We start from the raw sequence: 27396 nt of genomic DNA on the forward strand, positions 1-27396 counted from the left end.
TGGAACGCTTCCTATTACAAGCCTGTTTATTTGTGCTCATACATTGGCGGCTAAAAAAATTACAAATTAATTTTTTTGAAATGCGGACAATCAAATGCAGCACGGTCGTCACTTGAAAATGTTTGAATAAAATTCACTTGAAAATAGTTGTTGTGGTGAACGCGGTGGTGGGAGGATACAGGAGCAGCGAGTTGAGAAAGCAGCTTCTCTAGTTTTGCCAAACGTACATCATACAACGTAGTTATGCCGTAAAAAATGTTTACAAATAACACAAGCACCGCATGCAATTAGAGAAAACGACCGAATGGTTGTGAAATGCGCCTATGTTTCGACTCACTATGTAAAATTGGGAACTATGATAATAGATACTGACGTATCAGGTATTTTTTTCATTTGATTTTACGTCTGCAGACGTTGAATCAATGTAAAAAAGAATTGATTTGCCAACTGTGATTCGCATTGGTGAGCGTCTTCCTGATGACCATACAAGCTCACTTTGTACAGGAGTCCACCTCGCTGTTACAACAGCCGGTCTGATACCATTAGGAGACAGCCTTTTTCGGAGATTTGTAAAATCTCACAGCGGCATCTGTTTATTCAAAGAAATTAGCTTATAATAGAGATTAACCTAATAAAGTCTCAGCGAAAAAAATAAAACAGTTGTCAAACGGCGTTTCGTGATTAACCATAGTGGTTGACCAAATGATGTCTCAGCGAAAAGTTGCTGGATATCGCTATAGCCGCAATCAGCTAATTTACATCTACCTCACTGAAACAATAACTTTCTCGTTTGCATGGGCATCGGGCATGTGAAGGTAAACACAAACACCGCTTACCCAAATGATTCCTACAAATAAACAGAAGCCGTCGCTGGATTTGAGAAATCACCGAATCGGCCTCTCCGAATTGGATTCTCCGAAACGGGCCATTCCGTACAGCTAAGGTCACACCATGGTGAACGAGACCCATTTCTATATGACATGAAAGTCAGATTAAGGGACACAGGGATTGGCAATTCACATCTGTACATAAAGGGCTTGATATAATCGCTAAGAACGGTTAAATGACTGAATTTGGTTGCTTACCATGCGTTGGATTGATGAAAACAGTAGGATAGGGTGCTCATAGGGCTAACCCGGCATATTTTGATCACCGAAAATATGAAATTAAAACTTGAAACGTAATTTCCAACAGCGGGTCTTTGTGAGTTAACTATGAAAAAGATCAACTGGTGGAAAACAGTTCAAAGGGACAAAGATAGCAAACAGTAATATATCCAATAAAACACTCCGAGTTATATGAGAGCCAATCATTCTATAATACACCGAGTTACAAAAAGCAGGCGTTCACTTTTTCAAGGCACTGAGCAGCAATGAAAACTACAACCATTGAAAAATAGTGTAATTTTACGTAAACCAGTTATGATCTCGTACGAACACAAGATATGAGTTGTTGAAATTTTGATTTGTCCAAACAAATGCACACCTAAACTATTAGCAAGATGCCATTCTGAACAACAAAGCGTTATGTACAATAAATTTTAAAAAGTTATATATATAATATGTATAATTGGGCTTCGCTGCAGCAACCGAGCAAGATTTAAATCTCCATTTTTCTTTGTTCAACGTCTCGTGAAGTTGATTCAACGCAACTTTTGTTATCTTAGATTGAGCGTCATGGTGTTCTGCGATGCATTCTACCAGAGATGTAGCTACATCGGCCGGGAAGATTAGCACCCGCAAGTTTTCTCCCCCCTTTCCTTCAACACAAATAAACCGTTTCATGCTAATTCAACAAATGTACCGGCAAGTATATACACTATACAGTATGTTCATTTGGACATGTTTCACGTCAATCAATAAAAATACTTGTTTTCCATAGCTTGTTACGCCCCGTTAAATTATGTGTATGACGTCACTGCATTGAACCCTAAGCACGAATTACGAAAGACCACACCACGCAAGAAGGTGAAATTATTGAGAAATGGCCTTTGACGCACAGTGCCACAAGCTTTCGGGGGAGAATGCGCAGTTTAAGTGACAACATGGCACAACAAATTCCTACGCATTTCTTAGTGGTTAGACATTCAAGCGGACCGTTCAGTTGTGCTCGGTAAGTTTTGCTAGCTTCGCCGGATTTAGAGATCGGATTCTCCGTAGAGGGCAGTGGAGAAGCTCTCGTAGTCAAGTGCGTCGGCGGGTGCATCAGCGGCGTTGTAACGGGACATCCGGGAGATGCAATACTCAGCTTGATCAGCTGGCAATTCACGACGAAGCTCGGCAGCAGTGATATAAGGCTGAAAAGAATTGAATTCAAGGTCGTTGATCGTTGATGGAGCTATATCAACAAGCGAAGTGAAGGAGGTTGTTGTGGTAAAAGATAAAAGGACAATTGATGAAAAATACACCTTCATTGAGCATTGGTGGGACAATTTTACGAAAGAAAATGAAGGGATATGCTATGTAGAAGACTAAGAGTACCTTGCTCTAAAAGTTTGACTCATCACCAATAAAGAATCATTGTTAACAACCCATTAAAGTCAGGATCGGCATGAGAAGTTGATAAGTGCGCATAGCCAATTAGTTTTATAATGCAGTAGATTGGGCTTCGCTTTTTGCAACATAATCGTTATTTATTTTCACAAATGTGCATGCAAACGACCTGTTTTAGCCTGACCAGGCTAAAACAGGTCGTTTGCATGTACATTTGTGAATATTTACTGGTTTTAATTTCAATACTAAACAAGACACAGGCACTTATCGGCCCCAACCTTATCGCCGGCTAGAATACGGAACGACTCGACCACTTGCTCTGCGGTATCGGAATCGGTGCTTTCCCTGGTCATGAACTCGATGAAACTCTGGAAGGTGACCGTCCCCGACCCGGTGGGGTCAACCAGGGCCATGATGCGCTGGAACTCTGCCTCGCCCTGAGTTCAAGTTATCAAGTTAAAAGTTGTCTCAAAATAGGAAAAATAATTTTTCCGATGAATTTAATATACAGTATCAACAGTGTCAGCCTGGATAGAAAGCTGAGGTATAGACGGTCTAAAAACTCTAAACTCAAGGTTCAGCAAGTAAAAAACAATAATTTAAAATTTGAATCCAACATTGAAGATGAAAACAATCCAATCAATGAACGTTTGCTCGGACTTGTTTCTAGTCTGCTTTTCGAACTACTCAATTTCTTTTTATTTAATACTTCTATTCATCATTACAGTGCTTATTTGTGAAATGATTTACTTTGCATTGCAGACTAATGATGAAGCTTATCACTTTGGCTGAAGCTTACTATTTTATTTCTACACTCGTTTCCACAAGTGCTTACAAAACATTAATCACAATAAGTCGGTCTACGCAGTAAAATAAGAATACAATTAACACATGAGCTGATGCAGACGAATACGGTTAATCGCAAACTGGATTAGACAAGGTTTTATACTTTCAACTAGATATCTGGTTATCTGGTTAAACAATTAATCGCAACTAGTATAATTTTACATACAAAATGCAGTTATGCAAAGAAGACAGGTGAGGTAGAATAATGAAAGTAAGAAAAGAGAATAGTTACTTTGCTTCATCATCGATATGAAGCTATGAGTAATGTAAAAGAGTTAAGTGAGTACAAAAGAAATTGAGAGAATATATTACCAAGCGATAGCCCATGGAAATAAGCACAGCCGCAAAATCATCCGGTTCCAGATAACCTTTGCGCTTCTGCTCCAAAGAGAAGAGAAAAGAGAGAGTTAGAAAGTAATTTACGTAACTATCTAGAGGTCGAGCAACTTGAGCATTCCATCAAATATCAACTCCAAAAATCCCAAAATCTTTGTATCACAAAGGAGTTGAAATTTAAAGGTTTATGCTCAAACTGTCCGGTCCTGGCCACGCACTTGGGCGACACCTTGCGATCTCGCATACCTTTTCCGATTTTTTATCAACATCGTAACCCAGCGAAGTGAGGCATCCGTTGAATTCTTCGCTGTTGAGCAAGCCGGATTGGTCCTACATCAGCAAGCATGCAGTGTGAGAAACAAGCAAGTGTTACAAAGTCAGTTGTCCAGAGACGAATCTCATTTCGAACGCTGCTTTAGCGCACGGGTCGAAATTCGCCAGTGGTGGTTAGAAACGGGTTAAACTTCGTATTTCAACAAACAACACAAAACCAGGCTCCGTAAAGCGCAAAATTGTTCTGTTCGTTTTATGGCAAAGAGGTGGGAACTCAAGCATTTCATGCAAGCGCATTAAAGGGTGACTTTTTGCAACCCATGCGACGGGGGCCGTTTACTCCCTGCACTTTACCTGAGCAGTATCAGGGGTGACATCAAGGCCAGCCATGATAAGGCACCCTCGGAAGTTCTCAGAAATGAGCAACCCATTTTGATCCTGTTGAGACCGAAGATGTTAAAGAATCACTAAAGTATTCACACGTCAATGCATCGGTTGGGCTTCTTGAAAATTATGTTAATTCCCTTCTGAAGCAGTTAATCTATTCTCGTGGGCAAATATTTGAAAATAACCAATAGACCTTTGAAAGTTGGGGATATTATAAATCTAACAATATGAAGCGCATATATCCAACACAGAATTTTCCAACGGTGATTTCTCCAAATTTTTCATCCTTTGGCAACCAATGGATGTTTGTCTTTCAAGAAGAATCTTTAAAACTTTGAACAAACTGTGAACTAGCACAATCTCAATCCATGCACGTTGACAAGACAAGCACTCGCAGCTGTGTGAGTGTGACCAGTGGCAGACCGGATGAACCGCACTTCAACCACATTGTGCTGCACAGCAAAACCGACAGACAGTATGTGCATTGTGCAAGGTTGTCGTGAAGGCAGAGTGGGGTGTTATCACATCGATTTGACATCAGATGATAGTTTTCTAACGTAGTGTGATGCATTTAAAAACACGTAGCGTATTGTAATCCTAGTTTTAACGGAATTCAAAAATAAACATTAAGATCAGTAGACACAGTAAGGTTTCACATTCCAATGAATGGTCTGAACGAAATATATTCGAGGCAAAAAAATATTCAAGTTGTTTCTCAGAAAAAAAAGAAAAGATACTGCTAATGCTGATAAATAATAAAAATCAATTACGTTGGATTACAACCTGTTTAGCTGGTTTATTCCCGTACAACTTAAAAGCAAACTTGTGAATGGTACTCAGCGGATTGCGCTTGTGCCTTCAAAAGTCTTAAGTTTCTAGGGACTGTCTCTGCAGAGCACTGATGCAGTAACCTAAAGTCTTACCCGGTCGAAGTGGTTGAAAGAGGATCGGAACTCGTTCATCTGCTCCTGAGTGAGTCCCTTCGCATCTCTCATGAGGATCTGATTCTCCACCTCATTGATGGTGAGGGACACGGTGGTCTGGAGATGCTCCCATCCGACTCGGATGTGCTCCATGCTGTACTTGGTCTGCTTGTTTCCGAAGACCAGCGCTTCCTGGATGACCTAGATGAAAGAGGAGTGTTTCAAGAAACCTCAATGTGAAGTCAAGTGCGGAAAAAAAATCGAAAGTACGTTTTTGGTGGTAGATGAATCACAGGCTGTAATCTGTGACAGTAATCGCTTAAAAGACCTTTTATTAACCGCGTAACCGCAGACCACACCATCTGTAACTGCGCCATTTACCATGCGCCAAATGGAGTGCATGGTCTGCGTGAGCTAGATGACGAATCAATTCGGTGGCTGCTCCACACCTGCCCAAACATCTAGCCGAGTCGCCGCTACTGTCTAAGGGTGGCAAAAGGCAACGCCTCTCGACCCCTGGAGTGGCGAAGAAGGTTCAAACGAAAAGATGTTTATTTAAGTTTGCTCAAAAAGTTCAAGTCAAATTAACCACGGACAAATACGTTTCAGCTGTGATGTCAGAAAACACCTTCATTGCAAAGTTATTAACAAAACACTTGTAAGTTGTGAATTTCCAAACCTTTACGTCAACAGTTTAGTTTACACAACAAAAACCATCAATTTTACATTAATTCAATGCCTGCAGATGTTGAATCAATGTAAAAGGATAGATTTTGTTGCCTGGGTTGTAAGTCTAGACATGCGGGCTTAAGTTACCTGGTGGTAACCTTCCAATTCGTCCATCTTCGGCTTGTACTTCTGCATCTGGGCCTGGTATGTCTTGAGGCGGTTGACAACATCCTCCAACGCCCCGCTCATGTCCATGGCAATGCGAGAGATCTCCTGCGAGAAACAAACGGTTGATTGCTAGGCTCATGGTTTCATCTGAGCAAAAGTTGGACCTTGATCTTTCGAAGTGAGTCTGGCTTGTGGAAGAAAGCATAAACTAGTAGTAGTAATTACTACAAAAGTGGGGAAAAAAGAATAAAAATACGGTGGAAAAACAAGCTGTGTATTGGCAACCGGTCACAGCGGCAAACAGTTGTTTCAGGGTTTAAATTCTCTTCAGCGCTGTGGCGATTCTGATCACACGGTGTCGACTATCCCTTGTTGTTTTTCAACTACGAAACCAACGTATTGACCGTTAAAGCGCATGCAACGCTGCATTACATAATGAACATGAATAATAACATCATAACTGCTGGTGGAGACGAAACTGATCCTAATGAACATTTAAAAGCTTCCGCAAGCAATGCAGAAGAAGCTATACTTGACTACTATGACAATATGGTGAGAGCCGAACAGTCATTATGAAGCTCCCTCCTAACTCTAACGGTGTTGTATCAACCACGAAAATGCGCAATGTTTTATTAACCGATTCTAACTGCACAACTTCTTTACGCTCATTGTTATATTGCTGATGCATAGAGGAGGGAATTTAACGATTAAAACATGAGCTTGCCTCAGTCTTTTCTTGGATCCAAGGTCCCAGTTCGTTAGCCAAGGCAGCGTATTGAGTACGCAGCCGTTCGTGGTTCTGTTGTTTCGCCAATTCCGTTTGCAAGGCCGAGTCTCTGTTCGGTACCAGTTCGCCAACCTTCGCCCATTTCGTTTCCAATTCCTTGGTAGAAAATAAACATCAATTGAGCGTGGTGTGCGACAAGACAGTACAAAACTATTATAATAATATACTCTTTTGCACTTCACATGCCTGTGTCGAAGCTGTCTGCTTTGTACAAGGCTAAGAGTAACAACTGTCTGTGGTAGACACAGCCTTATAAAAGTACATTTTATTATTATGGGGTTTAACACCATATGTGATCATAGAAATGTATTAATGAACAATTTTAAGCAAAGGAAAGGTGAAGAATATCTCGTACTTTGTCATAAGATTGATCAATATCATACACTTGCTAGGGACGAATTTCATTAATCAAGTGGATAACATATCAAAACTACTTTGAGACACAATGCGACGAGATTCGGGTCGAAAGGAATTTTCAAAAATCGAAGCTGAATTCTTCAGACCTAACAATATCACCAAACCTCATCTATCTATGAGCAACTGGAGCTACCTCAGCTGTGATCGTGGTGTATGGGTTATCCATGACATCCTCCGAGAGGTTGTATTGCCGCTGGACCTTCTTGATGTTGTTGATGAGAGCGACCATGGACTCTTTCTCCTTCTGAGCGTCCGACAAAGTCGCTTTAAACGTCTCGTGGGACGCGATGAGATTCTATTGAAAGCAACAAAGCTTAGTTTTTTTTTTCTTCGTTGCCAGATAATTTAAACTTCACATGAAATTTCGAATTGATTCGAAATGCTGGGGGTGCCATACCAGTGGCGAAGTTAGAAAGAAAATCTTAGGTGGGCAAAAGTAATTGTTATAAACTAGGGTACTAGCAACTAGGTTAAAAACGAATGCGACAGTAAGTAAGCTTTCATCTCAAGGAAGTCATATTGCTCGTGGAAAAAAACCTTGATCTCCTCAATAGAGTGAACAATGAACATGTCCTGAAGATCCTCCATGGCGCAATCCATCCAGTTGTTGAAGGGAGCGGCACGCTTGGCAAACTCGAGATGCTGCTGTTCGATTGACTCCAGAATAAGTTCCATGTTCTACAAGGAAATCACAATAATTTACTTCAGACAAGTAGTGTGCAAAATAGCGTCAATGAAAAGGATCCACAATTGGCGATTTTTAGCCAATTGTAGCAGTCCTTTACAAGAGACTGAACACTTCGCATGAATGTTTCTGATGGTCTTCCTTGATTTCGTTAATCTTTGATCAGTTTTGATAATATGAGAGTTTCATTATAAACTGAGTTTATTGGAAGTCGTATTCTATGTCCCAACCAGAGTAGTGGACGTTTGCTGACTTGTTGAATCATGGGAGTTTCTTCTACAGCACCATATAGAAAGTCGTTGTGAACATGTTCAGCACATAAAACTTTGAAAATTCTTCGTAATGATTGTGTGTGGAATGTGTTAATGCTATTTTTAATATTGGTTTCCATGTTTCACAGGAATAAGTAAAAACGGGATGAACAAGTGTTTGGTATAGCTTCGGTTTTAAAGTTGACGACAAAAAACTGCCAAAAAAGCCGTCAAAAAATCACAAGAAATGATCAAATGGCCATTCATACAGAGAAGGTTTTGTTGGAAAAGATTCTTCTTAAAAAGAAACGTACAATATTATGGAGATGTGGAGATTTGTAGAAGTTATTAAGGCCACGATTGAACGAAAATGGAAGACGCCATAGGCTACTCGAGTTTTACCCTTGTTTGGAACCATCAGTATTGATGATTCCAAACAAGGGTGAAATTCGAGTATGGCATCTCCCGTTTTTGTTCGATCGTGGCCTTAACCCTTTGAGGACCGTTGGTACATATGTGTACCATGAACTTTTTCCACGATGTCTAATCATTTTCTTGTAGTTATCAAAAGCTATTTGTCTCTAAACGTTTCTTAAATAGATAATCTATTTATAAATAAATAAAATTTGGAAATTGTATTTTGTTTAAGCTTTGTTTTAACTGGTTTTGTTTGGTGAATTCGTCAGGGTTTGAAGCGGTAAACTTTGAAAGATCAACAAGACAAGAAAAAAATCTAAAAAATATATAATTTTTATTCTACATCAATGTTTAGTGATTAATCTGACTTATCCCATCAGTAAAACCATAAAAAAAATTGAAAAAAATGTTGCTAGACAATGCTAAACTTTTGTGGTACACGTATGTACCAAAGGTCCTGAAGGGTAAATTCTATTAGTCTAATGGAGGGATATAGTGATGTGGGAAAAACATAAAAATTAAGATTGTTGTTGTGAAATTTTAATGTAAATAACACGTAATATTTTAGGAATGTATTTTAGACCTACATGCAAAGGTAAATTTAACTGATAGCATTACTTCCGGTTGAAAAATTTTCAATAATTTGCCGCGAATTATGTCAATACTGTATATACAAGCAATTATGATTTTCGTCGTCGTCGCCGTGTGAGCCTCTGAAAACAGTCCCACCTAACCGAATAACTTTACACACTTTTTGAAGTTAGTTTTTATTTCGCAGAGTAGCGATGAGCCATGAATGTAGAAGTGTTAGCTGTAGAGTTAGGGTATTCAACAGGTTATAGGAAGTGCTAGTCCAGCCTAGGGCATCTCAAAATCACTTGAACCTTGTATGCAACGGCTAGGCTAGTCAAGACTAAGCTCAATACTAGTAAAGTTTGTCTCCAAAGCAATACCGTTAGGTTTTTTTTAAATACAGCTTAGGAATAAATCAACTTTTCAACAAAGTTTGAAAGCATTTTTTCAAAATTTGAAGTAAAAACATGCTCAGAACGCACAAAATTTAATGCGATTTTTCAAATGTTTCTGGGAGGAGACCCTCCAGACCCCCGCAAAGTCGTTCGCCTTCGGCGAACTCAGCGGCGGGCTTCGCCCCCCTTCTACTATTCACTGCAGCCCCACTGCTCACAAACAGCACCAGCCGCCACTGTGTAAAACCATACCAGCAATGATACTAAACACATTACCCTTAAGGACCAATGGTACACATATGTACCACAGCGTAACTTCTATTTGAAATATAAAAAAAATTAATTTTTTTTAAATACCTCTTCAAAGTGATAAACTTGTAGTAAAAATCATCAATATTTCAATAAAACATGTCTCAAAAGTTTATGGTCCTCAAAGGGTTAAATATGTACAGTATTTTAGTGCGTATACCCAACACGTAGCGGTGGAAATGGGGTTGCCAGAGATGATTTACCTCAAGAGCACTTCGCCGTTTATGAGTCAGATCACCAAGCAAATCCCATTCGTCGCATATCGATCGGCACTGGTCATTGATATTTGCTGAGTCATGATAATCCAAATCACTGCAATTCAAACGCATGAGATCGAGAGATTAAATATTAACTTGAAGCGATCTCTTAAACACAAGGTACAAACATGTGCCAGAAAGACGAACTCGTACGCTGAACTCTATCGTAAAGAAAGAAATTCCACACTGCCTGTGGCGCAACAGCATAGGCATTAAACAGTCTTGTTAAAAAATAACAAAATTATGGCAAGTGACGTGGTTTTCAACATCTTAAGGGATTTGGTTGGTTGAAGAAATCCTCATTCTCGCACTGAGGAAACCTTTTTTTTATTGAAATCAATCTTGGCAGTTTCGAGTTCTTGCATAAGTTTTGAACCACTGGCGCAGACCCAGTCACCAAGCAACACTTGATTTAAAAACTTAAAATAATAAAACGTACTTTAATTCTTGAGCGATCTTTGCAATTTGTTCGACCCTGTCCTGATGGGCGGCGAGATCGCTCTCAAAAGCTTCGTGCTTCTTCATCGCAGCCTGAAATAAACAAAACCGGCTGGTCAGGCGTATGTAGCTACCACTGTGAGTGTATGAGCAAACACCCTAAACCCGGTAGTAAAAGTACGACCCAGACGGCAAAATCCGTCATTTTTAAATGTAAAAAATGTAAAAATAACGAATTTTGTTGTCTGGGGAAGCTAACTAAAGTACTTTATGATAGCGCTATAATACGATAAAGCTTTCAACATTTGTTACAAAAAAAAATAAGAAAAAAAATCATTGTCCTTGTGAAATATAAACGTCGAAGCAAATGGTTCAGTCAAGGTGATCAAGAAACTGTTTTGAGACAAAGTTTCGTTTGCAAAACGTTTCACTTCACGTGAAAGAGACACTTGGAATCAAAGAGCAAACGCAACTTAACAAGGCACAGATACAGTCGAGTGGGGCAATGCACCGCATTATGTTGATTAGAAAGACACGTAACCGAACGTGAAGGTTAGTCAAAGAGAAATTTGCAACAACCTTAATTTCTTGCAAATTGAAGTTTTTGTAGTCCTCGGATCGCAGCATTTCCACCTGACCAGAGCTCCATTTGTTGTGGATTTCAGCTTTCTGGTAAAACTTCTTGGCCAAGTGATCCAGTCTCTCCAGCCTGCAGAATTTTTCAAAGGGTTAGAAAAGCGCAAAGGATAACAATCGAATTTAACCAGATTAAAATTTGCGCCCAATCATAAGGAGCAGAAAATACACAAATCAAGCTAATTCGTTTCGACAAATATCACACCAAAATCTGGTGATACGTAAAGCAAGAATGATGAGGTGAATGGACGAACAAGACGATTGGATAAATGACTAAAAAGAAGATCCAAAGGGGTTTACTGTTGCGTGCTAAGAAGCTCGGTTGATTCGAGTGTATGAAAACTTCTTCACGTAAAAGAACATTTCAAAACCCCACCTCCTCATCTCCGATAGAAGCCATTCCTCGTATCCTTTCTCGGCTCCTTCGAGACCTTTCCATGCATTCGATATGTCGGACACAAGCTTTCCTTCTGATGGCAGAAAGGCCGGCCGGTTACTCAAACGCAGTTTGGTCTGCAGGGTGTTGTAAGCAGCCTCAAGATGACCTTTATCTTCGGTCTGCAAGTAAGAAAGACGTCAAGTGATGGTGGATTTACCGAAAAATGCGAAACATTAAAGAAAGCAAGAAAAGCATAACGGTGTGCTATGTACCTTAGGTGGCTTTTGGTTTCTCCGGTAGTCACGGAACTCATCGAGTTTCCTCTGCACTCCCTCCATGGTGTTGTCTGTCGATCGATCTTCAAGCCAAGGCCGCATCCGAGCAATCCATTCAAGAAGCTGTGAGATAAAGAGCACGTTAGCGAATGAGAGTAAAATTTGTTTAAAAACACTGTATCTTAGTTCCTTGATGTTTAGTACCCAAACCTTAAATCTATTTTTGCCTGTATCAGTTTGTAGTGAAATTCGTTTGTATATTCAAAACGAGAAACTCTTTCTCACGGAATGAAATTTCACATTGAAACAACTCGGTGCTTTCTGATTGGTCAAAGTCTATCCTGTGGATTACAGCAACCTACGATTTACGAATTCTCATACCATAAAAAGTCGTGCAGTCGCTTAGGCAGCAAATGACAGAAGCAAAGCTTTATTGCATGAAATTTAAAATTAAATTCCATTGAAAGACCATCTGCTTATATCTAATCATGTAAATCAAAGCACAACACCAATCGTATACGAGTGAACATCTTTTGCAGCTACGACAGTTTGCTTACGTCAGAAGCCAGCCTTTCGTACTCATCCATCAGTCTCTCGTTATCCTGGTTGACACCAAGCACTTTCAAGATCCTGTTTGCGGCAGTTTCAGCCTGTTTGCGACGGAAGACAACTATTAAGATCGATGCAATGATTGAAAAAAAAACGATCTATTGAGCAGGATCAATACAAGTGCTAGCATTAGCCACACACAAAAGGCACCGCTTAATTACAACTTATTTAAGATTACATATATCATACAGTCTATAGAATTTATATCCATTAAATAAGTATTTCGCAAAGTGCAAAGTAAAAAGACACACAAATCACAAACAGTAAGAAAAGGTTGAGGAAAATTCGAAATGAAAGAAAGTTGAGATGCACATGGAAGTATTTGAAAAAACATGAAATGGATACCTTGTCGTTGCCCGAGAAAGCGTGATAGAAAGCAGCAACGTACGTCATAATGGAGCGCTCGTCTGGTTTCGCCATTTCGTAAATGTCTGCAGCGGTCGGCCGATTAGCAAATCAAAGCTTGTCACAAAACATGAACTTGTGAGCGTGATACAATCATGTGATGAAACAGTGAAAAGTTAATGAGAAAGAAGTGCTGTGTTGCTGGTACACATCAGAGATGATAAACTAGGCAATGGGCATTATGAAGAGGCATCCCAGCATAAAAGTTGTCGTTTGTATATTATTTTAACGTCGCTAGACAATAAAACGATGTAAAAAGGACAACTTTTAGCGCTGGGATGCAGTGTCAAGGTGTCGCATGAATGATGAAATTGAAACAAAACAAAAAACTTTTTCAAAGGAAAAGATCTCGTGTGAAACTCGGCTGCGAAACATTGCCAATTGGTGAATGAAAATGAAATATTCTATCTCCAATCGAAGTATAGAGAAAAAGTGAAGGTTGAAGGGCTGATAATGTTGACAAAAATGAGCATAGCAGTGATTTTTTCACCGGTTTCTGGTCGGCGAAAGCGTGGTAGAAGCAAGAGACGTATGTCATCACAGACTTCTCGTCAGGATAGGGAATTTCAGACATTTCTATCGAAATATAACACAAGCTAGTTAAGAAATCAAAAGCAGCAAAGAATCACGCAAAATTATGTTTAACGCCAATACAAGATCTGTTCTAATAGCAGGCCTAGAAGCACCTGCCTCACAGCCTAAGCAAGCAGGTTGTGGCGTTGACGACAAAAATAGATCATTGGCTGTTTGAACAATTCCATGATAATAAATAGATCAGTGAAGAAAAGCAAACAAGCATAGAAAGAGAGGAAAGGCGGTTTATTTATTTTCCTATTGCAAAAATGGGAATGCCACCACCATGTATCGTTACCACCAACGAGTGTCGGTACCATCAATCATAACATTGCCGCCAATGCGAGTTTTTTTTTGCATTGATTCCAGGTCTGTAGAAGTTGAAACAACGTAAAAAATAACAAAACTTAAAACAGAAATTGACATGATTCCTTAAAAAACATGCAACTGAAAAACGGTTGAGCTCAATAGAAACAAAGATTCACGAGCAAACACAATGACAAGCGCCACACACCCGAGCACAAGAAACTGCACAATCAGATCGAAAAGCGCCTTGAATGTTCAGTGAGTAAAAGAAAACAAGTAAAATGAAAAACAGATAAAAATGTCGTGAAGAAGTTGATTTCCAGAAGCAAAGAATCGTGAAAACATGTAGGTTAGCGGATGGCTCATTGAGAAAACTGATTGTTCGTTTATGTTAAAAAGACTCAGAAGCACTAGAATTAATGACAACAAGTGAATCTTACAACGTAGGTGTGCTTACAAACCCAGACAGGCAGACGAGTGCACAGTGAAAGTGTAGTTAAGCAGACGTGAATTCACTGTGTCTCTGCAACAAACAATGAACAAACAACAAATAGTGAACGACGAAACCTGTCGTTAAACTAGATCGAAGAGAGAGAGGCCATCGAACTCGGAAGAGAAGAGCAAGGGTAGAATTTCCAGAAGAAAGCACATTGGTAATATACTAATATTTAATTTAAATCGAATACCTTCTGTGCGCCTGAGAAGGCGTGATAATAACACGATACGTAAGTCATTATGGCTCTCTCGTCCGGCTTGGCCATTTCAACCAGTTCTATTGGATAAAACATTTGTTAACACCATGCAAATATGTTCAAACAGGTAAAACATGCCGTTGTGAAATCAGTCCTTCACATATCAAAATAAACGCTAAAATAACGTTAGGAGCTAAAAATAACACAACTTTGAGTTTGTTTTGAAATCTGCCGAAACTGTAGACAAATGATTATTTTGGCCTATTTTTAAAATGGTGACTTAGTTCGTGTTTGAAATGGAATCCATCAAGATAGCAAGCTTGTCGGTGGCATGCAACTGCAATCAAAGCAAACTGACCCACGCAACGCATGTTCCCAGTCAGCAAATCTTTCCTTTTTACGTTAAGTCAATGTAAAAGGGGGGAGATTTGATGACTGTAAATCTGAGCATGATCTGCCTAATCACGTCACTGAGTGGTACATTAGCGAAGGTTGCAGATTTACAGAAACCAACCAGAAACGAAAAAACAAAGATAAGACATAATCAACTTGCCTTGAGCGTCCAACATCTGCGGGATATCGAGATGCTTCTCGGCCACTTCGAAAGCGGTTTGCAAGTTGGTGAGAGGATCGTCCTGAAATAAAATGGGATCGTCCTATTTGCGTTCACTGCGTCAACACAAAATGTTAAAATACCTCCTTTTTGCATGGGCGCAACGTTATCAAAGGTCAGGTAAACGTCAATTGCGGAGATTTTGTTCAGTGGGATTGTGTAACGCTGGCTCGCCATCCCGTGAAACAATTAATCGTCTAGAAACATCGAGTGTAGCAGCCGACTTCCAAGCAAAAATGGATTGTTTTACCGTCGTCAAATGTTGAAACGACGTAATGCAACCACTGTTAACTGGGTAGGTACCAGAGAAGCGGAAATTATCTGCGGATTAATTACGCTGGAGTGAAAAATCGAATGCCGAACGAGGTATAAAGGCTTAAAGATGGCAAAGCTTTTAATCCTGCGATGATTTATTAAACTTTTAGGGTCCGGAAGTCATTTTTCACCGGAGCTTTTGAAAATATTATTATTATTATGATGATGACTGCTCAATGCTCATCCACATCAATATCGGAAGTGGCAAATTCAATCCACAACACTTTTCATTAGGCTGTCATTCATTACTACATGTGTGCTTCTCTTTGTTTTAGCTTTATTTTTTGCTGTTTGTTTTTTTGGGTTTTGTGGCCGAGCTAACTACAGACCGATAGCCTACTACATGATTTACTATTCAGTCACGTTTTAAACCTTTCAAAGTTTTGCCACCTTTTCCCATTCATTAACGTGCTGCACTGCTGGTAGATCAATATCGATTATTGTTGTTAATAGTATTTTTTTCGTCCGGGACGCGTCAATGACGAAAAATAAAATGAATGAATGAAATAGCGCAGGTTCTCAGTGCGACTGTGTCTCCATACATCACTCAGCAATGCATGTTGGAAACTCCAAAAATTTACGATCCTGGTAACCTCTCATGCGAAAAGCAAGTAAAAATAATCTCCCGATTTGAATCAGCAAACACAACCGAAAAAGTCCCTAAACAACCTTAACCAACCGATTCTCGTTCTAAAAACGGTGACTTTCGAAAGATGATTATTCTATACAGTGTTTCTATTGTAAGTTTCGTTTCTACTTTAAAAAATCTTGAGGTAGATCGATGCGAACCTCACAAAACTAATCATAAAATCGAGTTTATATTAAATTCATGCTTCAGGCCCAATGAGACAATTATCGCAGCCTCCACCTCTGGATTTACACGCATCTTGTCAGATAGGTCGAGCAAATACTAAATGCTGATATTGCTTTAGCGTCAAAAGACATCGGATTATTGCAAAGCAGTTGCTAAGATAAGGTCAGAAATTGCGATTACCTTTCGTAGTTTGTCGTAATCAATAAGGTCTGGTCGATGGCGATGGATCAAGGCGCAGAAGGCCAGCCCGTCTTTCCAACTGGAAAGAAACAGTTTGATGAAGTGAAAAGGAAAGTTTGAGGACAAATCAAAAATGCCAAATGACAAAAGAGTTGCTATGGGGCGCCGTTTGGAAAAACACAATTTAGCAATTTTGCAATACCAATTTAGCTATATTGCAACAATTTAGCTATATTGCAACAATTTAGCTAAATTGCAAAAATACAATTTAGCTATATTACAACAATTTAGTTAAATTGCAACAATTTAAGTAAATTGCAAAAATACGATTTAGCTATATTGCAACAATTTAACTAAATTGCAAAAATACAATTTAGTTATATTGCAGCAATTTAGCTAAATTGCAACAATTTAACTAAATTGCAAAAATACGATTTAGCTATATTGCAACAATTTAACTAAATTGCAAAAATGCAATTTAGTTATATTGCAACAATTTAGCTAAATTGCAACAATTTAACTAAATTGCAAAAATACAATTTAGCTATATTGCAACAATTTAACTAAATTGCAAAAATACAATTTAGTTATATTGCAACAATTTAGCTAAATTGCAACAATTTAACTAAATTGCAAAATTACCATTTAGCTATATTATGGGGCGCCGTTTGGAAAAACACAATTTAGCAATTTAGTTAAATTGTTGCAATATAACTAAATTGTATTTTTGCAATTTAGTTAAATTGTTGCAATATAGCTAAATCGTATTTTTGCAATTTACTTAAATTGTTGCAATTTAGCTAAATTGTTGCAATATAGTTAAATTGTATTTTTGCAATTTAGTTAAATTGTTGCAATATAGCTAAATTGTATTTTTGCAATTTAGTTAAATTGTTGCAATATAGCTAAATGGTATTTTTGCAATTTAGTTAAATTGTTGCAATTTAGCTAAATTGTTGCAATATAGCTAAATTGGTGTTGCAAAATTGCTAAATTGTGTTTTTCCAAACGGCGCCCCATAAGTTGCATCTTTAAAAAACTGTTCAAGAAACGTTAAAGAGTTATTTCAACGACAAACTTCGTTATTTTTGCATTGGAGATTGTGCAAAGCATTGTTTTGCCTTTTAAGTTTACAGACGTTGATTCAATGCAAACATAACAAATTTCGTCTAACTGATAAGACTAATACGATAGAAGAAGAGTTTTGCAGCAAAGCTTCGTGGGAAGAGCTTTGAAACTGGAGTAATACATCCGCCACTTTAACAAACATTGATCAAAAGGATTACGATTGTTCTAACAAGAACCTTTGCTAATAGATTATTTTCATTCTTCATAGTCAGACTACCGAAGAGAATGCAATTGAGTTTCGCTTTTAGCCAGATGATCATTGCTGACACATATTAACGACCTGTTTTAGCCTGATGCTGCGAGTGCGCTGTGGTAATGGCGAATTGCACTAGCTTTCGGAACACAGCTCCCTAGTCATGAACTATGACGTAATATCTACATTGTGAAGTTATCAAAAAAAACTCGCTCAAAATTTTGCAGCCATATAGAAAAGCAAAAAGTTTTGTAAGTTGTCAGCGCAGACCTGATGTGAAAGTTTTGAACGTTGACGTTCTTGTACGGAGCTGTCTTCCGTTGGCACCACAGCAAGAGGCCTTCCTTGGCAGAAGACTCTGAAATAAAATAACATGAAAATCGGGTCTGCTACTATTCGGTGAGTCCGATTCGGTGAGTTCCTAACCTCTAAACCCCTAACCCTAAAACGGCAATGATAATTAGGCTACGGTACACGATAATTTAAAAAAAAATTTAAAAAAATCCCCCCTTAAGGGATCGGACTCACCGAATCGGACTCACCGAAACGGGCCATTCCGATGAAAATCAATGCAGATATGATAGTAATCAAAAGTAGCGGTGCTTGTTATTTATCCGGTCTCAAACCAAAGCTGAATCGAACATTTTTGTGCTTATTTTGTATGAAAGTATGTAAATATAAATTACTGACTTTGCCTTTAGGCCTTATACAGTAGGAATATAATGGAAAAGAAGATAATTAGGAACAACACACTTCCTGGTTGAGTTGATCGTAGTAACGAGGCGAAAACAAAACCTGTTGCAATCAGTAAAAAATCGCAACTTTCGCTTCAGCAAATACTTGAAAACCAGCCATACCAAAAGGAAGTCCAGTCTAGAAAGTTTGCTGACAGCTATTGTCGTCAGATGAGAGCAATCACAACAATCCAAGACAGAAAATCAGTTATTTTTGCATTGATTCAACGTCTACAAACGTTAAATTAATATCAGGAGTCATTTGCTGACTAAAAATGCTTCTATTCCAAGAGTCTCTTTGTTGATACATTCCGTAAAATCTACATTAACTGCGAAGCATGGTGTAAAACGAGCGACAAAGCGACGCAAAAAAACGCAGTTAAAATATTCATAACAAAATGCTTTACCTTCAACTGAAATGTCTTGAATGGCAAATCGCAGAATGATGGTCCAGATCATTCCAAGGGTCATTTTGACGTTTCCATCAACAATTTCTGTAATTGAATTCGGTTGGAAACTTTTCAGAAGGAATACCAAAGCAAGCTTAAAATTCGAGTATACCAAAAGAAAATCATCACGCCATGCTTTTCACATAAAACATTCCAATGTATCACAGGTGTATAACTAACAAGAATCATGGTAGCAAACATTTAATTTGGCCAAATGGGCCTGCGGTGGCAATTTGACCAAATGTTATTGAGCAACGCTAACTCAAACAACTGAAAACCAATGCAACGATCAGGAAAACATATATCTCCAGTAAATCGGTCCGTTTTGCTACGATTAAACGTCAGCAGTCGTTATGTAAAAATGTTAAAAAGAACCTATTTGCTGGTTTTGAAACTTTTGATAGGAACTTTGCATCTGGAAGCTTGCATCTGTCTACTCTTACGCACCTTCAGCACCGATGGACACCAGTTTGACCCCCTTGCTGGCGATGAACTCGAGTGCTTTGTTGACGTTGGCAATCTTATGGAAACGCATCTTGCCTCGGTCTGGTCTAGGTAAATGTTCTCCTGATATCACCTGGAAACACGTTCTTTAGACGCATTCTTTTTATAAGTAATTATGTAAAGCAAAACAATATGCATATTGCTTGTTTATACACTGGATCGTATCAACAAGCGAACATGTACTACACAGAATAAAGGACCTGCCATTAGTGGGGACAAAACCGAATTTGGGTAATGGTAATATTGCACGAGTATTCCTCAAATTTGAGAATGTTTTTAGTTCTCTATTTAAATCTAATTCTTATAAACAGGAAGGTGGGAATGCATTACTAACCTTCGCGAGACAGAACAGCAATATTTAAAATGTCCATCTCTTTACATCAAGTTAACTAGGCTGTGGAACCAAAACGACTTACTTCATCTGCGTCAACCGATAAACTAAGGCGTTTTCGGGATTATAGCAAAGCCAAAGATGGGTCAACCAAAATATCTTACTTCGAGCAACAGCATCAGTTTAAGTCCATTTCTGAAGTCATCTTCAATGGTTTCGATTTGAGTGCCAGCTTTCCTCAGATGTGAATTGCACCATGCGGTGAAAGTCTGCCAAAATAACGATAAACAAGTGATTAAAGAGTATGCAACAATTGGACGTGGACTGACAATCTCTTCAGCACAAAGTTGATGAGCTACACATCAGCTGAAAGTAGGCTCCAAAAGAGTGGCAGGATTTTCAGTGCAAGGGCTGCATTCAAAAGATCAAAATTCGACAGCGCCGTATAATATCATAAGGTACAGTATATTTGAAACGAAAAACACGCAGATATTACACTCGAAACATGATTTTTGATAACATGACTTAGTACCAAGCTTCGTAGAAGTTTTACAGGGCGTGGTATACATCAACATTTATATGATGCATGCGACCCGTCGACAGCAGTCTACCCACCTCTGATTTAGAATGTCACTGCACAAAGACAAGAAATTGTGAAGTGATGAAACGTCACATTGGAATTGTGTTTTATTGAGTCGTCTTCACGTCATTATCACCTAACTTAATGCAAAGACTGGGCACTTGTGTGACATGGATAGGATTCTTAGTCACAGAAAGACGAAATTTACAACATTCAGAAACATTTTACACTTCGAAGTTACGTTGTTTTAATATTAAAACAACAACAAAAAGTCAAGTGCTTTCCACACAAAAGCAAGAATGCGGCGAAGAGCTGTCGTCTGCTGTTGTTGTCCAACAAGCAAAATTGATCGGAAAAAATCGTCTGCAGACGTTGAATCAACATCAAACGAAACAACTTTGCGTGCTAGATAGATACTGCGCTGGCACGCCCAAGTCGCCAACCCAACACCACGACTGCTTAAACTCGAAGAAAACCAAAAACTCCGACATACAAATGCAGTAAACGTAGCATGCTGCTACGCTGAATGGAAATGTAAGTACTGCCTGCCCTTTATACATGAGAATACTGGTTAAAGATATCACAGGCAGCATGTAGCAGCCAACATCAAGCCAAACGTAGAGCAAATTGTGATATATATATTTGCTATTACAGATGAAACCGAGCTGCAAAATTTGCGCAATCACGAGAAATTACAACCCTCAACAACTTTAAATAACATCTCCTCTGGCAGTATAATGTTGCAAGAATTCACAGCCATAACCAGCTGTTTGCTTTAGTCCAGTCACACAGAAACGTCAGTTACTCCAATCAGCAAGCAGCACATCTACGTCAAATTGAAAATAATTTGCTCCGATATTCCACATCAAGTAAACGTCGGTGTATTGCAAACCAAGCAAGAACATTGAAAGTTCAGTATTTTCGTTTTGGTCATTTCTTCCGCATTCCGCAGACTATTCCAGATACTGCGCCCTTTATCATGCGCCAAATGGTGTGCTTTTTGTGCACTGTGCACGGTTTGCATGAACTGGATGACCAATTAATCCAATGACTGCTCGACACCTGCCTAAACATCTAACCCGAGTCACCACCACTGCTCAAGGGTGGTAAATGGCAGAGCCCCTCTACTCTTGGAGTGGCAAAGGAAACAAACGGTTCAAACAAAGAATAATTTCAAGTTCATTGAACCCAAATGTGGTGAAAGAAACGCAGGGATGATTGCTTGAAGTGCACTTGGCGCGGTAAGAAACTCCAAACCGACCTCCAATGCGAAAGCATTGTTTTCCTTTGACAACTCCCCATGCATGGCATCATTTCGTCACACTCGGAAGCTGCAGTGTCCTGTTCAATTCACAGTTTCACACCTCCATACCATTTTGCATCAAGCCACAAAAATGGCTGAAACGATGAAGGCCAGAATGCAGAATCCAAAACGAACCAATAGAATATGTTAAGCCATCCCATAGGCATACGATACCAGGCCTCGAAAGTCGTTTTTGTTGACGGCGGACAAACGTGTCCGGTCTGAGCAGCTATCTCGGCGGACAAATTAAGTCTCAGGCGGACACACCAGTTTTTGCGTCGATCGTCATGCTTAATCATTTTATCTTGAAAATTCTTCGCCATTTGAAAACTATAGCTACCGTTTAGAAGGCTTTTTAAAATTTCAGCAAAGTCACACTGAAAGACGTGCGCTTGAAGGGTCAAAGCGCCGTGTAGCTGCTCAAAACGCCGCATAACTGATTAACTTCCACCGAACGAGGTCGTGTGGCTTCTTGTGTCACAATGCTCTGGGCACGAGTAGAAAAAACTTCTACACTAACGCTACTATTTTCTGCTGTATAAAGTTTCACTAGGCTTTTTTCTTTCAGTTTATTTTTGCGTGTCATGTGAGCGAAAGTGAACTTTCCCTGGGCCTTTTCTTTCTTACAGTAATACCAAAACTTAACAAATTTTGCTGCATCTTGCTGTAATAGCCTACTGAACTCGTATAATCTAATTTTGTAACCAACCTTGCCTTATCAATATTACTCGGAGATCAAAGCCAGACATTGTGAAGTAAAACTTGAACAAGGTTGCGCTGATTAGTGTAGAAGTACCCGTACTCTGTCACTACTCTCATCGATTCTTAGCGAAGAATTCACCTTTGTTACCCTGATTCAATGTCATCAATTGTTGAAGCAACGTAAAAATCGAACATTTTCCTGCTTGAATGGAAGCTACTCAGACAACAAAATCTATCATTTTACATTGATTCAACGTCTGCGCCTGCATTGAATTAATATAAAAATGATAGATTTTGTTGTCTGGCTGAGAGATACAGTATTCAGTATTCACATTTTCTAGATGCGCGGGAAATTATATTCTCGCAACAATTGTTAGTAGCCTACTATGCAATGACGATTTGTATCGCTAGTTCCTGTGTTATTTCTCGGCGGACAAATATGACCGATCGAGATGGTACTTCCCGCGGACATCACATGCTGTGACGGCGGACATGACCGCCGTGTCCGCCGTGAATTTCGAGGCCTGCGATACGATAGGCATGCAATAAAGAAGGTTAAGCTCAGGCACTTGCAAGGCATCGAAAAGCGGGAAATTACATTACTACAAAGGCCGCGATAAGTCAGTCATCATTTAATTCGTGTGTGATAAACAAAACAATGATCTATTACGATAACTCCCGCGCCGTTCCATTATTCACAAATGAAGTTGGTTTAACTAATAAAAAAGTTCAAATCCTTGGTAATTGAACGTTCAACATATTCCCAGTGAAATGACAGACTTAAACATCAGCGACAGAATGATGTTGATCACTGCCAAACCCAACCAAGCTCATAATCACTCCGGCTCAAAACATGTTCACAAACGTAACGCAAAACTGCAAAAAACAATACAACATGAATTGTGGGGACCTAGTCAGCAAAGTTGCCGTTTTACGTCGTTTTCACAATGTAAAGACGACAACTTGAGTCTGGCTCGTCATATCATTTTCCGCAACTGATTTGATTGCAATGAGTAAACCGGTGGGGTCTGAGATTGTCCGGTTTTACCGACTCATAGATCAATACGCGTCATGAGCGGGCGTGTTGGAGGTTTATCGTGCATACTTGCAACAGGATTGACTTATTTGAGCAAAATAAATATCAATTGAACGTCAATTGACATGAAATCAAGACAAATAAACTTCCCTTGCCAGATCAAAATGAAACGAGAGAAGGCAGAGGCGTTTACGAAACGAGCCAGACCTTTTATAGGTAAAACCAGTTCACGGTTGAGCGATCTCAGCCGAATGCGAGGCTTGAGTGACTCTATCCATACCGATTGGCTTGCGGTTACAATCTTTCGTTTAAGCAACTGCGAACATGTACGAAGAAATGCTGATAAAAGATCTTGGAAGGTGCTACGCCGTAGACGGCCACTTCTTGCATCGTTTCAACGGCTGCATTGCATACGATGAAGCAATGCAAAAAAGGATTGATTGGCTGGCTGAGATTGTTACATTTGAGTGTGTTGAAACGCCAATATATATATACGGTACATTAGACGTCGAGATTTACAGGCATGCCACAGCAAAAATCTAAATCGCACCTTTTTGAGCGGGCAAATATTCTTCACCCAGCAAATCACTAAATTCTGAAGGAATAAACGTTTATATTATAGTGTTCACATTTTTCTTAAATTTTTGATGCTTTTGTATCTGCTTTACGCGGATCCCCGATTGACTTTACGTTGATACGAGTTTAAAGTAATCGCCCCTTTTTTTTAAATAAACGAAAAGGTTGTAAATAAACATCTCTTGAATACATGTAATGAAATCTTCTCTGAAGATTCCATAAAACAATCTAATTGCATGTGTACTGTGTAGATTATCGGATTTTTACCAAGCTAAATTACACGTCGAATCATAAGCATTGAACAGCTTCGAAATCTCGTCAACCATAAAATCTGGATCATTGTGTGAACTTTCTCGTCTTTACAGCCAATGAACACTTAGAACCAATGTAATAAATTTAACAAAAAAACATGAATGAACGGAAGGACTATTTTCAAAAGTTGATTGTATTATAGTAGAATGAATAGAAATGACAGCTTGAATTTCTTTTTGGTTTAGAAAACAGATAAGAGACCAACCGATATTTTTTGCTTAAATGAAAATCTGGTCATGAAATGAAGCTATAAAATCTTCCCAAGACCTTCTGTGTACATAATTTAAAAAATTTCTTCGCTACTCGATTATTACGTTCGCAGTGACTATCTTTTGGATGTGATTCTTCCACAAATTTTGAAATTTTTGTTTCGATTGTTGTTTTTTTTGCGTTCAGTTACGTGCTGGAAACTAGCCAATATTATAACTGATGTCACTAAAAAGCCAATGCTGTCTGCTTGACGAAACGTTAACAAAAGCTTCCGACTTTGTGAATAGTTTAGAGTTGAGACTTAGCCTACCAGCCAGCTTAAGAAACAACAGTATAACCTGCAACACAATGCTGGTTGAGGGCAAAGCTCACAAGGTAGTTCACTGCCCAGCCAGCAAAAGGTGCCTGGTTACATCGTTTCAACATCGGTAAACGTGGGCCACGTGGATCTAACTGAAACTACGAGCAAACGTTCATTGCTGGCGTCAAATGAAGCAATGATGACAGATGTTATGTAAGGTCAATCTCAGAAAACAATAAATTTATAGAACCCAAAAAACAGTGGCAAGTAAACACCAAAGGAAAAAAAAGCGCTCTTTCCGAAGGTATGCCGAGTATATTGCGCTTGATTTAACATGAATAATACCAGTAAGTCCACGAGACCGGATAAAATCGGTACGCGGTGCTTTCACAAAAGAACAAACTCACGCAAGAGTGGTCACCAATCATAAGATGGAAACTCAATCCATGCCGGCCTCGACTAGCTTAAAAACTGTAGGGCAGGCTATATACGTAATTTAGAAACTACGTTTAGCACTAGAGCTAATGACATAACGCATCATATTCATGTATACCATGAATTGAATGATTATCACTTGCAACAGATCGCGACAGTTCAACTTAATTTACACCAGAAAAGAGCACTATGTTTTTAAATTAAATACTTGGCAAACAGTCCCATTCGCTTTTTACTGATTTTGGAACTTAGTTTGGTTGGTTTATTCAAAGTTTTATATGTTACCTTAGTGTATCGATTTATCATTACCGAAAAAAAGGTCTTTGCTAGTAGTAGTGTTGCTAATGGATGGAATGCAGTGCAGCAGCTAATAGATGGAATAATTTACAAGTAGAAACTTCATTCTGTCTATCTCGGTGACGAGCCTGCGTCAGTGGTTCAAATACAAAGCCTTTACAAGTAAGCGTCACTGCAAAGATTAAACTTCTAGAGAGGATTTTTCCGTCCGAGGATAAATATTTCAACAACCATTCACATTAAGCGACGTGACATCGCAAAGTATGATAATACAGCACTGCATTTTTGTTATTAATGCTTATTTTTCTTACAAAATAAAATACTGTAAACCATGTTAACTGGCTTCAGATTGTGGCATAGCAAAAAAGGCGCGACATGCTTCAGCACGAGCCCAACCAAAAAAACAGACAATACCCAAGCGGAGCAATGCACCGAACGATCGTCATGAGATGGACTTTACAAACATGGCAATAAAGTTTACAGCGCTTCTATCTCACCACCCATTTGCAGTTTTAATTGCTTTTTACATCGGTTTAACGCTAGGCCAGCTATCAATTAAAAATGATGGGATTCGTAACTGATTGAACACACAGGAATGTTTGCTCATGTGAATATCACAGAAGGGCGAATGCTGAAGGCATCTGAAGGAAAAAGATTAATCACAACTTAGTAGGCAAGGAAATTAAATTTAAGCAGTTGTTATTCAATCTGATGGAGGTACAAATCACAAATCCATCGCCATTTGGGTTAGGGGCTATGCAAACTTACAAGACGCTATAATCCTTCTTTTTTCAACCCTTTTGAACACTATTTAGGTAAACACTTACAAACGTCAAGACCACATGAGACATGACAAATGCTAACGCTAGATTTGATAACAATCTACATCCAGGCGAAGCATCGATAGTAAAAAAAAATCTTATTTAAACAAGCAAGCCTAACATTTACCCAACACAAGTTCACTGGCGCGGTCAAACGCGATCATGTTAAAACCCAGACAACAAAATATGTTATTTTTACATTTATTCAATGTCTACAGACATTGAATAAATGTAAAAGTGACGGAATCCAAATATTCAATCATTTTTATGTCGAATCATGAGGTGAGGGTTAAAACAATAAAACAAATAGACTACTCTATTTAGCTTTCTTTGGAACCGTCAGGTATTAAAAATCATTTTATATATATATACATACCCAACCAGGAAAACCAAAACGTTGAATCAATGTAAAAATGACAGATTTTGCTGTTTGGGCGAGCGCCAATGACGGAATAAATCTTGACGATTAAAGTCACATACAAATATTATAACATCGGTGGTTGGTGCGATTGCAATTTGCAAATAATTAAATTTGATTTATTAGATTCCAATTAAAGGTTAGCTCTAGTTCAGCAAATATATATCAATAAAACTGAACAATGCCAAAAAAAGGATCCAGATAATGACAAATGAAAAAGACAACAAAAAGTGAATAATGAAAAAGAACAAACCAAAACCCGACTCAGCATTGGCGAATGGCGACTCAAACGTGACAGACATGCAAGTTACTGCATCGAGGTATGCAACGCTACAAAGATTAAAACTTAAAGGAAAAGCTTAAAGTTGAATAAAACATTAATCAATCAGCAATAACAGTGTATATGAAGCCTCGAATTTATGAAAAAATATCTGATTAAAATTGAATAAGTTTACTTAAAACAAAACAGGCAAAGATTTGAAATGTTTCAAAAAACTGTAGTTACCTTTCTTTGCTGACGCTCCCAAGCGGGATCAAGAAGTCCTTCTCTGTCCCATCCCTCTTCCTGCTGCATATAGTCTTCGGTTTGGCCATCCATGTTGCAATATCAGCCCAACTTTCTATCTTAAGTCACTCAAACACTTCT

The 27396-nt window shown here is 38.8% G+C and overlaps 1 protein-coding gene across 3 annotated transcripts; it reads right to left on the reverse strand.

Annotated features, from left to right (window-relative positions):
- LOC145783899 (alpha-actinin-2-like) lies at positions 1-27396 on the reverse strand. 3 transcript variants are annotated; one of them, XM_082595659.1, is made up of 22 exons: positions 27256-27396; positions 19924-20028; positions 19372-19501; positions 18883-18969; positions 18012-18099; positions 16421-16499; positions 15052-15133; positions 14493-14578; positions 12471-12563; positions 11911-12036; positions 11636-11817; positions 11203-11332; positions 10625-10716; positions 10132-10240; positions 7836-7976; positions 7432-7593; positions 6819-6977; positions 6074-6199; positions 5258-5458; positions 3651-3716; positions 2771-2929; positions 1-2296 (listed from the first exon to the last, which is right to left on the reverse strand). In XM_082595659.1, exons 1-22 carry the CDS (start codon positions 27346-27348, stop codon positions 2138-2140), a joined length of 2655 nt encoding a protein of 884 aa, XP_082451785.1. In that variant the 5' UTR covers positions 27349-27396; the 3' UTR covers positions 1-2137. The 3 variants fall into 3 exon arrangements, with proteins under 3 accessions (XP_082451785.1, XP_082451783.1, XP_082451784.1); XM_082595657.1 differs by lacking the exon at positions 3651-3716 and adding an exon at positions 3921-4004; XM_082595658.1 differs by lacking the exon at positions 3651-3716 and adding an exon at positions 4302-4385.

Source organism: Aplidium turbinatum, chromosome 15 (genome assembly GCF_918807975.1).
Source record: "Aplidium turbinatum chromosome 15, kaAplTurb1.1, whole genome shotgun sequence".
Classification (NCBI taxonomy): domain Eukaryota; kingdom Metazoa; phylum Chordata; class Ascidiacea; order Aplousobranchia; family Polyclinidae; genus Aplidium; species Aplidium turbinatum.